The sequence below is a fragment of the Pan troglodytes genome, chromosome 19 (genome assembly GCF_028858775.2).
Source record: "Pan troglodytes isolate AG18354 chromosome 19, NHGRI_mPanTro3-v2.0_pri, whole genome shotgun sequence".
NCBI classification, from domain to species: Eukaryota; Metazoa; Chordata; class Mammalia; order Primates; family Hominidae; genus Pan; species Pan troglodytes.
The window spans coordinates 18,432,857-18,446,071 of record NC_072417.2 but is presented as its reverse complement, the minus strand read 5'-3'; the positions used below and the strand labels follow the sequence as shown (position 1 = coordinate 18,446,071).

Sequence of the window (13,215 nt, the reverse complement as noted above, 5' to 3'; positions counted from 1 at the left end):
ATGCTGATAGCACAGGCATGAAATCAAAAATATCTCCAAACCTTGCCAAAAGTACGCTGGGAGATACATTCCCTCCCGATTGAGAATCACTGGGCCGGGGGAAGCCTGACAGCCCTTGGGTCACAGAGGGTGCAGGAGCCATCCTCCCCAATTCCGCTCAGAAAATATTCAAGCTGCAGAGCCTTCAGCAGGCGGGGCTTATGCAGATGAGCGGCAGGTTTGGCTGGGAGGAGGGCGGCTCTATGCAGATGAGGAGGCGGTGCCTGCATGCTGATGAGCTGGGCCCGCTGCCGACGCGGCTGGGAGCCCAGCGGGTCCCGCAGCGGTTCGCACTGAAGTGGCATCTCTCTCCCGCCCCGCTTCCCCCTGGGTCCTTATCCTCCGAGACCTTTACCTCATCCTCGACCTTTACCCTCATCCATTTCCCCCTCCTAATCCTTGCACCTGTGTCCCCCGTAACTGAATATCTCCACTCCTGGCGCCCCCCGCGTTTCTTCCCTCCCGCCGCAAACCTCGCGACCTCCAGCAGCCCGCCCCCGCGGGCCCGATCCTGCCTGGCGGCTCCCGCCGCAGCCTCCTCAGCCTTCCCGCTCTGCCGGGGTTCGCCCCACTACGCCCCCCGTCGTCAGCCCTCGGGCTTCCCTGCTCCCCCCTCCCGTCCCCTCGGAGCCCCCTCCCCCGCCTCGGCCAGCCAGCATGCAGGTGTCTATCGCGTGTACCGAGCAGAACCTTCGCAGCCGGAGCAGTGAGGACCGTCTGTGTGGACCCCGGCCGGGCCCCGGGGGCGGTAATGGCGGGCCGGCCGGCGGGGGGCACGGGAATCCTCCGGGGGGTGGAGGGTCTGGCCCCAAGGCCCGAGCTGCACTGGTTCCCCGACCCCCAGCGCCCGCTGGGGCCCTCCGAGAGAGCACCGGCCGAGGCACTGGCATGAAATACAGGTATGGGGGTGGCCGGGCAGCCCACCCCTTCCGCTTTCCTTTCGGGACCCCTGAGACTTCTTGAGATGGCCGCCAAGACCCCTTCAAACTTCACTAAGTAGGTCTCCCTTCTTTCCATCTCTTCTTTCTGTCTCTGGCACTCCCTCACTTTGTCCCTCTCTTGGTTTCTGTCGATACCCCTGACTACAAGAATCAAGTTTACCAAGGTTGATTGGGTCCTGTCAGACCCAGGGGATGCCCCTGAGCTTCCCTCCTTACCCCTGGGAAGGTCAGGGATGCACGGATCTCCACGCTACACGGATCTCCAGGCTATGCCTCCTCCAGTGGAGTGTCCTTGGGTCCGTGTCCTGGGGAGTGGAGGGAGGGAATCAGCTTCTCACTCTGGCCTGCTCGGGGTGCCTGACCCAGATACTGCCCCTGCCTGCCCCAAAGGCTAGGTCTTCTGCGACCTTTCTTGGGTGCAAGGGGAGTGGGGCCTGTGGGAAGGATGGACCACATTTTTCATCTCCATGCTGAGGGACAGGGTCTGGGTAGACTGAAATGTAGCTGACTTTATCTCAGAGGACTGCCAGACCAGAAGCTCAGAACTTGAAGTAGGGGGTAGAGGAGGGGCTCCTGCTTGGGAGTGAGCTGGGGTCACTGATCTGACCTGCTTTGTCACCTGAGGAATCTGATCCCCTCTATATGATGGCCCTGATTGGAAAGCTGAGCTGACACCTGGGTTGGGGGCTTTGGGAGGATGAGGGGGCTCACTGGTTCAGAGACAGTCTTCACAAGTCAATAGGAACAGAGGGAGTGGAGAGGGAGAACTAGGCTTTTCTGTCTTACTCTCCCCCCTCCCCCCAGGTCCTCAATCTGCCTTTCCTCCAGGCCCATCTGCCTAGCCTAGCCAGGGACCCCTGTCTGTCTGAATGCCTGAACTTGACTTGGTTTACCTCTTCCAACCTGCCATCTACCATTTGGCACAGCACTCTGCCTGAGGGCCTGGTCTCACAAACTCACCACAATCAAACAAAATTCCTCCTAGCCCCTCACTGCACACAACCCACAGATGACTCAAACACAGACAAGACCCCAGAAGAAGGACAAACCAGACTGCACGTCTTCAATGTGATAAGAGAGAATGGAGACTCTGGACAGTGGCTCCAGAGGAACAGTCACATATGGTTCACTTGTCCTTTTGAGAAAATTCCTAGGACCTCTGCTCTGGAGATAGCACTTGCCCAATCTTATAGGCCCACTGGGTCTAGTTTCTTTGGACTGAGACACCTGAGGGCTTCTCAGTCTGGAAGGAGAGGAGCTGGGGGCTGATAATCTTAAGTCCATAATGGAGGCTCCACCCCTTCCCGCTGCTTCTGTATCTTGCAGGAACCTAGGGAAGTCTGGTCTTCGGGTATCCTGTCTTGGCCTAGGTGAGTCAGAATAGGGATTAAGGAAAGGAGGGCATTCTTTCATGGTCTGCCCCCTGCAGTTCTCATGTGCCTGGCTTCTCTCTTGCAGGTACCTGGGTCACATTTGGTTCTCAGATCTCAGATGAGGTATAAGTTATCGGACCTAGAATCAGGGTGGTGGGGGTGAGGGAACTTGAAAAAAGGGAAGTGAACCTGGATAGGGGTTTGGACAACAAGCACAGGGAATGAGGGATCTGAGGCTGGAGGATGGGGAGAGAGGAGAGACTAGAGAACCCAGGGCTGAGATGTGATGGGTTAGAGTACAGTGAGGGAGGTAACTGAGGAGCAGCAGTTGATCTTTACCTCTTTCACCTCCCTAGACAGCAGAGGATGTGCTGACTGTAGCCTATGAGCATGGTGTAAACCTGTTTGACACCGCCGAAGTGTATGCAGCAGGAAAGTAAGGACTGGGGTGAAAGAGCTAAGCTCCATTTGGAAGGCTGAGAGGACCCCAGGGATTATCTTCTCGTTTTCCCTCTAAAGAACCCTGGGACTTCTGAGAACGTGAAGTTCCAACCTTTTGGCGGAGGGACCCGAAAGCACTGTAGGAGCTACAGTCCCAACATTAGTCGCTCTCTGGCTTAGAAGTCAATGGGCGTACTGTGCAGCTACATTAAATATAGGCAACAAATATATCTGAGGCATTAGTTATGTGCAACTACAAAGATGAATTTTCAAACACATCATGCCGTTTCACACTAGGAGCAGGGAAAACCTAGGATGACCTACCCTGCCTCTTCCCCATCTAGCAAACACTTCTGCTCATCTTCAAGACTTGACCCAAGTGTCCGCTCCTTCAAGAACTTTGCCCAACTCCCCAGAGTTGGTCACCCCCTCCCCCACCATGAGCTCCTAAAGCACTGTGGACTGCCTTCTGACACGCAATTCGTGGTTTATGCAGCTATATTAGCTGCTCAAGTCAGAGGCCTCCTTCCATGGAACTTGTCTTGCTCTTCCCCAAGTACCCACACAGAGCCTAGCACAGCGCAGGTGCTGCTTCTGGGAAGAATCAACATGTCTGCGAAAGTGCACACAGTCTAAGTGGTTAAAGGAAAAAAAAAGGGCAATAGGAAAGATTAAACAACGGTAAAACATTTCAGTAACAGTCCACCATGACAACTTAAGACTTGTCACAAGTGAGCTCATAATTTTATGCTAAGTTATGTAGCCAATTCTGTGGAAGCTGACCAGAAGGCTGGACCATAGATTGTGGCACTCAGAGAACACATTATGGATGAGGCAGAATTTGAGCTGAGCTTTGGAGGATGGGTGGGATTTTGCAGAGGCTCAAAGAAGGGGGAGGGCAACCCAGATAGTTGAAGCCAGACAAGGCAGTGTCCTTCCTGGCTCCACCATAGTTGGCCCCTCTCCCCTCATCCTATTCTATCTTTTTGGCACCCACAGCAGGGCTTGGTACACAGCTAATGCACAACAGATATTTGTTGAATATGTGATGAAAACTATACAACTACACCCCTAGTTCCAACAGACCTCTTATTTTGTCCAGGATGGGGCTGTGAGCTGAAATGGACTCCTGGTTTATATCCTACTTTGCAAGAGAGGAAAAGGTGGGGAGGAGAGGAAGGAATTGATTGGCCTAGAAGGGATCAGTGGCTCTGCCTTATGTTTCTTTTAGGGCTGAAAGAACCCTAGGCAACATCCTCAGGAGCAAAGGTTGGAGGTGAGACTGTTTTGGGGGGTTGCTGGGGATGTGATCACCCAAAAATCCTTTTCTTACTGGTTCTCCCATTTCTATTCTTCCAGGAGATCAAGCTATGTCATCACTACCAAGATTTTTTGGGGAGGACAGTAAGTGGCTGCCCCACTGCGATTGTGGAGAAGGCCTACAAAGAATGTGTGAAGGTGTATGGGGTGGGGGTGGGGACAGCTATCCTGCACCAGGTCCGCACCGTGCCTGTGAAGACTCATGCAATCCCATTTCCTTATGGCTCCAAGCCAGCCCTGGTCCCCTATCTTTGTCACATCTCATCTTTGACTTACCTTTTCCTACAGGGCAGAAACTGAGCGAGGTTTAAGCCGAAAGCACATCATTGAGGGTGAGAGTTAGGGGCTGGAAACCCAAAGTGAGGGGATATGGAAGCCAGAGGAGTAGGGAACATTCTCTGAACTTCTGGAGGCTTTGAATAGGGATTTAGGTGGCCATGGCAAGGGGGCAAGGTCTGAATTCTTTTTTTTTTTTTTTTTTTTTTTTGAGACGGAGTTTCATTCTTGTTGTCCAGGCTGGAGTGTAATGGCACGATCTCGGCTCACTGCAACCTCCTCCTCCCGGGTTCAAGGGATTCTCCTACCTCAGCGTCTCGAGTAACTGGGATTACAGGCGCACGCCACCACGCCTGGCTAATTTTTTGTATTTTTAGTAGAAACGGGGTTTCACCACGTTAGCCAGGCTGGTCTCAAACTCCTGACCTCAGGTGATCCGCCCACCTCGGCCTCCCAAAGTGCTGGGATTACAGGCATGAGCCACCACACCTGGTGGCCTGAATTCTTAGTACACTGAAGCTGAGGTGCTTATCTTCTTCTCCCTACCCCACCTCCAGGCTTGCGAGGATCCCTGGAACGCCTCCAGCTGGGATACGTGGACATTGTCTTTGCCAATCGCTCAGACCCCAACTGTCCTATGGAGGGTAAAAGCAGCACCCCCAAACCTTACAGTCCTTCAAAACTGAGCACTTCCTCGCTGGGTGCGGTGGCTCATTCCTGTAATCCCAGGACGTTGGGAGGCCAAGGCAGGAGGATCACTTGGGGCCTGGAGTTCGAGAACAGCCTGGGCAACATAGCAAGACCCTGTCTCTACAAAAAATGTTTTAAAATTAGCTGGCTGTGGTGGTGTGTGCCTTGTACTCCCAGCTGTTCAGGAGGCTGAGGCAGGAGGATCATTCAAGCCCAGGAGTTTGAGGCCACAGTGAGCTATGATTGCACCACTGAACTACATCCTGAGTGACAGAGTGAGACCCTGTCTCAAAAAATCTAAAATACAAAAATTGAGCACTTCCTCAAACCCTCAGCAGGAAGCCAGCCCCTGCTCAGAAGGCCTCCAAAACTCCACAGTGGAGGCTGAGACTCCAGGATGTGGACAGGAAGAGAGGCAAAGAGTAGATATTAACTTTCATGACTCCATAGAGTTGCCTGGGGCCTTGGTGGGGCAGGTGGAGGTCTGCAGATCTGGAGTCTTAGATTCCAGGGGTCTGACAGTAAGTCTTTCCCTCTCCTGTGTACCTAGAGATTGTGCGAGCCATGACCTATGTCATCAACCAGGGCCTGGCCCTATACTGGGGGACATCCCGATGGGGGGCTGCAGAAATCATGGTGAGTGTGTGACCCCACCTTGCCCCTGTCCCACAACTGGTTCCCACTTTTCACATGGTTACTCCAAAGCCCACTGCACTGGGGGAGAAGGCAGAGAAGAAAACGGAAGTAGTGCTCTGACCACTTTCTTTTCCCCAACCCCAACCCAGGAGGCCTACTCCATGGCCAGACAGTTCAATCTGATTCCTCCAGTGTGTGAACAAGCGGAGCACCATCTGTTTCAGAGGGAGAAGGTGGAGATGCAGCTGCCAGAGCTCTACCACAAGATTGGTTTGCAGCCCTCATCCCTGCCTTTACCTTAGCCTCATCCATGGCTAGGTCCTTTTCCTGACACCCAGTGTTCTTCCCTTAGGAGTTGGATCAGTCACTTGGTACCCTCTAGCCTGTGGTCTCATTACTAGCAAGTATGATGGGCGAGTCCCAGATACTTGCAGGGCCTCCATCAAGGTGAGATCTGGGGGCTCTCGATGGCAGGACTGGGCTATATGGGCTGCTTTGGGGGGAGTTACGGGGGGCTGCTTTGTGAGTGTGGTGGTGGTGGTGGTGATGGCGGGGTCTTCTGTTGATTCTTCTTGGCCTCCAGGGCTACCAGTGGCTCAAGGACAAAGTGCAGAGTGAAGATGGCAAGAAGCAACAAGCCAAAGTCATGGACCTTCTTCCTGTCGCTCACCAGCTGGGCTGCACCGTGGCCCAGCTTGCTATTGGTGAGACATTGCACCCTGCAGGGGCCCTGTCTCCTCCTGACATGCTCCCAAGCCCATCCTAAAACTGGTTTGTCCCTAGGGAGGACGCTTGTCGTCAGAGACACTTCTGAAATCTATGTGGTCACTGTTCCCCATCAGTCCTCTTTTTTTCCTCCTCTGGCCCCAGCGTGGTGTCTCCGCAGTGAGGGTGTCAGCTCTGTCTTGCTGGGGGTGTCGAGTGCGGAGCAGTTGATAGAACACCTGGGCGCGCTACAGGTGAGCCGGGGACTCAGAGGCAGAGCCTATCTGTCCCCCTCCCCAGGAGTCAAAGCCACGCTATCCAACCCAGGATGGCTCTATCAGGTCACCCACTACAAAGTCCTCACTTTGCAGGTGAGAGGTCCCAGGGCCGGAAAGCGAGGCACCGGCACAGCTGCGGCGCTTGCCTTGCCACTTGACCCCACTGTGGTGCTTCCCCGGCTACTGGAACCCCATGCCCTTTCTCAGTGACCCAGCATGGGCTGCCGTCGCCACCATCCCACTCTCCTCCAGGTGCTGAGCCAGCTGACCCCGCAGACAGTGATGGAAATAGACGGGCTCCTGGGAAACAAGCCGCATTCCAAGAAGTAGTCTGTCGCGGGCGCAGGGACCCAACCCGGTGTCGCTGCACCCGCCCGAGCCCCGCTCCTCGCAGCCGCCTCTCCCGCTCCGGATCCCTCCACGCAGCGGCCGGAGCCAGACTAGCCCCGCCCACCAACGAGTCCCGGCTTCGAGTAGTGATACGCATGAACAAAGCCATATCCTTTCGCAGTGGGGTCGAGAGAGAAAGTAGCACGCCCGCCCCCTGCTGCGTCTTTCTAGGCCCTTCTTGCAAATCCCGGGCATGAGCTACTCGCCGTCGGCTCTCTGCCACTTCGTCTCGCCCCCTACTCTCCTCCCCTTATTCCCGAGGCCCAGAAAAGAAAACAAAAACAAAAACCCAGCACATACAAGAAACATGCAGTGTACCTCAAAAGGGGCCCTTGAAATGTCATCAAAGGGTAATAACCTAATGAGTGAGTTGTGATGTCATCTGGAACATAGGAAATGGGGCTCTTAGCGTATTCGGTACGAAGGAAGCCAGGCTGGTCCTGGCAGGAAGTAAATGATAATCTTTGGGAAACCAGGACCCTGCCTCCCAGCCCAGAGGTGGGGGAGGGCGGTCAGGGTGGGGTCTACAGTGGCACAGCACTGACAAAGGTAGAGGGAAATGTAATAGCACATCTACGCTGCAGTCTGGTGAAAGTGGCCGGGGTGGTCCTTGGAAAACAGTTGGGCTGTTCTTGGCAGGAATTAGTGACAGCCTTTCCGTCACGGGCAGGGACGCCTTGATTTAAAAAAAATAAATAAATAAAACGTCTGGGTATAGACTTTTGAGCCTTGAGCAGGGCCTCCTACCTGGCAGTGGGGAACTGCAGTCTTCCTCCTGGCAATAACCCTAAAGCAATAATGATGGCCCCTTCTCTGTAAGACTTCCCAGGTAACTGCAAATAAACCTCAGCTTGATCCTCACAGTGTCTAAAGTTGCAGGGGCTTGGGAGGTTAGGGTCACAGTCTCACTTGTCTGGCCCTCTCGCCCCCTAACATTAGAAATCTGCTAGCATTAGCTTTCTCTCCATTGCTCATTCACCTTGGTGACCCAGGCATCGGGCTCCTAGTCACTGTTCTCATCAAGGACCAAGACACCAGATACCCCAGGCCCCAGTTTTCTTCCTTCAGCTACCACATTCCTTAGAACCCAGAAATCTGGCTTCATAATTTTGTTCCTCCTCTTTCTATGAAAGACTTAGCTATCTGCCTTTATTTGTTTGTATTTAAAGTAATATTAGCCATACTTGTTCCTTGTACTTCTCATTTCTCTCTCGCCGGACACCCACACATATGCCAAGGAACTTGTGGCTGAGGGGGAGATGCTGTTCTGAGGTTGAGGCTTTGTGATTTGGTGGAGAAGTAAAGTGAAGAATGGTCTGACGTTGAGGGAATACAGAGAGAAGGAAAGATGTTATCATTTCACTGGAACAGAATTGGGTGGAAAGTTACAACCTTAAAGATCACAAGGTAGAGGAGGATGAGCTCTGCCTTCCTTAAATACAACCTGCCCATCTCCCTTCTACCCGTCCTCATCCCGCCTTGATCCAAAAGCTGGGCAAGCAAAGTAAAACCAATTTCCAAAAGAGAAAAGTCAGCAGCATGCCATTTACTGGATTAGCAGCCAACTGCATCAACTAATTAATACTTAAATCCACCCCATCATCTCCCACTCATTTTGCAAGACTGTGGAGGAAACAAAGAAGTAAAATATATGACTAAACTATGATTAGTTATTCTGTAACATACGAGAATTTATCAATCCCAAATAGGATTCTCCTTAAATAGTTATCTTAGAGGGTTATGCACTTATTTTAATGAACCTGTCCCATTGCTCAAAATATTAAAAACAAACAAACAAACAAACACCACTCCTCCTAGAATTACCTTCAGAGAGAGTTTGGAAACGCCTTGATTTAAAAAAAAAAAACAAAAAAAAAACCTTCCTTTATTGTCACGCCTCCTTTGTATATAGACATTTGCCATATTTATCACCCACCTCATTCATTAATTTAGCAAGTATTTGTCTATTAAGTCCTATTATGGTATAGCACAGGGATACAAGGGTGAACAAAACCAGACTCAGAACCTTCATATATCTTGCTGAGGAGAGAGACAATCACAGAACCACCAAATAAATACAAACTTCTTGTCCAAAGTCCAGAGGAAAGCACATGGTATTACTGAGTCTGTAGTGGTTATTTGACATGGTGAGGTTACGCTGAGAGCTGAAGCATGAATAGGTGTTAATAAGGGTTAAGCAAGAGGGTTAAGAGCATATGCTAAGGCCCGTGGCAGAAAAGAACATACAAGCCAAAAGTACCCAAAGCCAGAGTGTCTAGAGAGGAACAGAACAGAAAGTGAGACATGGGTAATGGCCGGGTGCGGTGGCTCACGCCTGTAATCCCAGTACTTTGGGAGGCTGAGGCTGGTGGATCACTTGAGGTCAGGAGTTTGAGACCAGCCTGGCCAACATGGCGAAAACCTCTCTCTACTAAAAATAAAAAATAAAAATAAAAAAAAATTAGCCGGGCATGGTGACACCCACCTGTAGTCCCAGCTACTCAGAAGGCTGAGGCAGGAGAATCACTTGAGCCCAGGAGGCAGAGGTTGCAATGAGCTGAGATTGCACCACTGCACTCCAGCCTGGGCGACGGAGCAAGACTCTGTCTGGAAGGAAGGAAGGAAGGAAGGGGTAAGTTCAGAACACACAGGGACTTACAGGGCACATTACAATGTTATATTTATCTAGGCCGGGCGCAGTGGCTCACACCTGTAATCCAAGCACTTTGGGAGGCCAAGGCAGGTGGGATCACTTGAGCCCAGGGGTTCAAGACCAGCCTGGACAACATGGGGAGACCCCATCTCTACAAAAATACAAGAATTAGCTGAGCATGGTAGCTCATACCTGTGTAGTCCCAGCTACTCGGAGCCTGAGGTGGGTAGGTGGCTTGAGTCTGGGAGATCAAGGCTGTAGTGAGCCAAGATTATGCCACTACACTCCAGCCTGATGCTCAGAGCAAGCTCCTGTCTCAAAAAATATATTTATCATACAGGGAAAAAAAAACAGTAGGAAACCCTCTATATCCGTTATCTATTGATACACAACAAATCACCACCAAAGTTAATGGCCTGAGATAACTTTTTATTTATTTTTATTTTATTTTATTTTATTTTATTTGAGATGGAGTCTCGCTCTGTCACTCAGGCTGGAGTACAGTTGCATGATCTCAGCTCATTGCAACCTCCCTCTCCCGGGTTCAAGCGATTCTCCTGCCTCACCCTCCTGAGTATCTGGGACTACAGGCGAGTGCCACCATGCTCAACTAATTTTTTGTATTTTTAGTAGAGACAGGGTTTCACCATCTTGGCCAGGCTGGTCTTGAACTCCTGATCTGGTGATCCACCTGCCTCGGCCTCCCAAAGTGCTGGGATTACAGGCGTGAGCCACCACACCCAGCCACCATGTATTTATTTATTTATTTATTTATTTATTTATTTATTTATTTAGAGATGGAGTCTCGCTCTGTCGCCAGACTGGAGTGCAGTGGCAATCTTGGCTCACTGCAACCTCCGACTCCCTAGTTCAAGCAATTCTCCTGCCTCAGCCTCCCCAGTAGCTGGGATTACAGATACGTGCCACCACGCCCAGCTAATTTTTGTTTTTTTAGTAGAGACGGGATTTCACCTTGTTGTCCAGGAGGGTCTTGATCTCTTGATCTTGTGATCTGCCTGCCTCGGCCTCCCAAAGTGCTGGGATTACAGGCGTGAGCCACCGCGCCCAGCCACTTTTTATTTATTTTTAAGAGGCGGGGGTCTCGCTCTGTCACCCAGGCTGGAGTGCACTGACATGATCACGGCTCAGTGCAGCTTGGAAGTCCTGAGGCTCAAGTGATCCTCCCACCTCAGCCTACTGAGTAGCTGGGACGATGTGCACCACTGAGCCTGGCTTTTTTCTTTTTTTTTTGTAATGATGGGGTCTCACCACGATTCCCAGGCTGATCTCAAATTCCCGAGCTCAAGTTATCCTTCCATCTTGGCCTCCCAAAGTGCTAGGATTACAGGTGTGAGCCACCACACTCAGTAGAAATAACTTTTAAAAACTGTTCTTTTTCACGATTCTGTGGGCTTGCTGGGAGTTCCTTTGCTGTTTTCACCTAGGCTCAACTCACGTGGCTGCACTCAAATAGCAGGTGAGCCAAGCAGGAAAATGCAAAATGGCCTCACCAGCATGTCTGGTTGTTGGCTGGCGCTCCTCCGTGTGGCCTCATCCTCACATGGTGGTCTCAGGGAGTGTTCCAAGGGGACAAAGGCAGAAGCTACAAGGCCTCTGAAGGACTAGGTTCCAGAACTCACACATCACTTCTGCCACATCTATTGGTCAAAACTAGTTACAAGACCAGCCCAGATTCAAGGGATAGAGAAAGAGACCCCAATTCTTGATGTGAGATGCAGCAAAGTCACATTGCAAAGGAATTTGGGGCCACCATTAATCTACCACCACATTAAAAGTTTTTTTTTTTTTTGAGATAGAGTCTCACCCTGTCACCCAGGCTGCAGTACACTGGCACGATCTCAGCTCACTGCAATCTCTGTCTCCTGGGTTCAAGCAATTCTCCCACCTCAGCCTCAAGCAATTCTCCCACCTCAGCCTCCTGAGTAGCTGGGACTACAGGTGCACGCCGCCACGCCCAGCTAATTTTTTGTATTTTAGTAGAGACAGGGTTTCCCTGTGTTGCCCAGGCTGGTCGTGAACTCCTAAGCTTAGGCAATCTGCCCGTCTCAGCCTCCCAAAGTGCTGGGATTACAGGCGTAAGCCACCACACTCGGCCCATCATGTATTTATTAACAATAGATACCTACCAGTCCCCCCCCTTTTTTTTTTTTTTTTTTTTTTTTTGAGACCGAGTCTCATTCTGTTGCTCAGTCTGGAGTGCAGTGGCGTGATCTCGGCTCACTGCAACCTCCACCTCCCAGGTTCAAGCAATTCTCGTGCCTCAGCCTCCCAAATAGCTGGGACTACAGGTGTGAGCCACCACCCCCGGCTAACTTTTGTATTTTTAGTAGAGATGGGGTTTCACCATTTGGCCAGGCTGGTCTTGAACTCCTGACCTCAAGTGATCCACCCACCTCGGCCTCCCAAAATGCTGGGATTACAGGCAAGAGCCACCATGCCTGGCCCTACCAGTCCTTTTTTAAGACCAAAAAGTTTTGAATTGTGACAGCATCACTGTAATAAGTAGACAGCTTCTCCCATGATCACAGACAATACCATTCAAAAGTTCTGAAATGTTTGCTTAAAAATGATGGTATATCTCCTCAAAAGAGATTACCCTCTAGGTTTTAACAATTTAGGTTAAAAAACCAGCTTTGCATTGCCTGTGATAGCTGGTAAATGCCATGGGTGTGGAGAAGCTCATCATGCACATATTGGTCAAGATGGATGGGTGTTGAAAATGTTGGGTACTGGCCGGGCGCGGTGGCTCATGCCTGTAATCCCAGCACTTTGAGAGGCCGAGGCAGGCGGATCACCAGGTCAGGAGATCGAGACCATCCTGGCTAACACATTGAAACCCCGTCTCTACTAAAAATACAAAAAATTAGCTGGGCGTGGTGGTGGGCGCCTGTAGTCCCAGCTACTCGGGAGGCTGAGGCAGGAGAATGGCATGAACCCGGGAGGCGGAGCTTGCAGTGAGCCGAGATGGTGCCACTGCACTCCAGCCTGGGCAACACAGCAAGACTCCGTCTCAAAAAAAAAAAAGAAAAAAAAGAAAATGTTGGGTACTCAGAAGTTAATGTGAATTCAGTATAGGCTGGGGGCACAGGATAACAATAGTAGCTAATATAGTACTTACCTGGTGTTTTACTGTGTACTGGACACCATTTGAAGCACCTTACACATATAAGTTCATTCAGTCCTCATTATTATTATCCACATTTTTAAAACTAGGAAACCAAGGCCCAGAGAAATTAAGTAACTTGCTCAAAGTGTCACAACTAGTAAGTGGTGGAAGCTAGGATCTGAACTCAAGCCAGCTGGCTCTAGACTGTGTTATCACCCTCCGTAACAGAACCTGGGCTGCAGGTCCAGGAGAGGAGGGTGAGGAGGCAGCTGTGTGTGGGTGTGGCACCATGAGGGGAATGTGGGTTGTGAGTACCATGTCCTGTTTACCAGTGGGAGAAGTCAGA

General features: G+C 51.1%; 1 protein-coding gene across 6 annotated transcripts; it reads left to right on the top strand.

The window, feature by feature from the left end:
* The first annotated feature begins 275 nt into the window (after positions 1 to 275).
* On the top strand, positions 276 to 8,272 carry KCNAB3 (potassium voltage-gated channel subfamily A regulatory beta subunit 3). 6 transcript variants are annotated; one of them, XM_001172327.8, is made up of 14 exons: positions 276 to 938; positions 2,307 to 2,350; positions 2,439 to 2,476; positions 2,710 to 2,789; positions 4,026 to 4,070; positions 4,154 to 4,198; positions 4,403 to 4,446; positions 4,948 to 5,034; positions 5,631 to 5,716; positions 5,866 to 5,986; positions 6,069 to 6,163; positions 6,300 to 6,420; positions 6,587 to 6,675; positions 6,952 to 8,272. In XM_001172327.8, the coding sequence occupies exons 1-14, from the start codon at positions 697 to 699 to the stop codon at positions 7,027 to 7,029; spliced, it is 1,215 nt and encodes a 404-aa protein (XP_001172327.3). In that variant the 5' UTR covers positions 276 to 696; the 3' UTR covers positions 7,030 to 8,272. The 6 variants fall into 6 exon arrangements, with proteins under 6 accessions (XP_001172327.3, XP_009430052.2, XP_063655643.1 ...); XM_063799573.1 differs by having other exon boundaries at positions 574 to 938; positions 6,500 to 6,675; XM_009431777.5 differs by lacking the exon at positions 6,587 to 6,675 and having other exon boundaries at positions 460 to 938.
* Positions 8,273 to 13,215: the final 4,943 nt, after the last annotated feature.

Bases quoted from the DNA above. Each gene is read 5' to 3' on its own strand.
- KCNAB3 (XM_009431777.5), top strand. From the start codon at position 697: ATGCAGGTGTCTATCGCGTGTACCGAGCAGAACCTTCGCAGCCGGAGC. The intron at 2,351-2,438 runs GTGAGTCAGAAT...TCTCTCTTGCAG, and splicing joins GGTATCCTGTCTTGGCCTAG to GTACCTGGGTCACATTTGGT. The intron at 4,071-4,153 runs GTGAGACTGTTT...CTATTCTTCCAG, and splicing joins CTCAGGAGCAAAGGTTGGAG to GAGATCAAGCTATGTCATCA.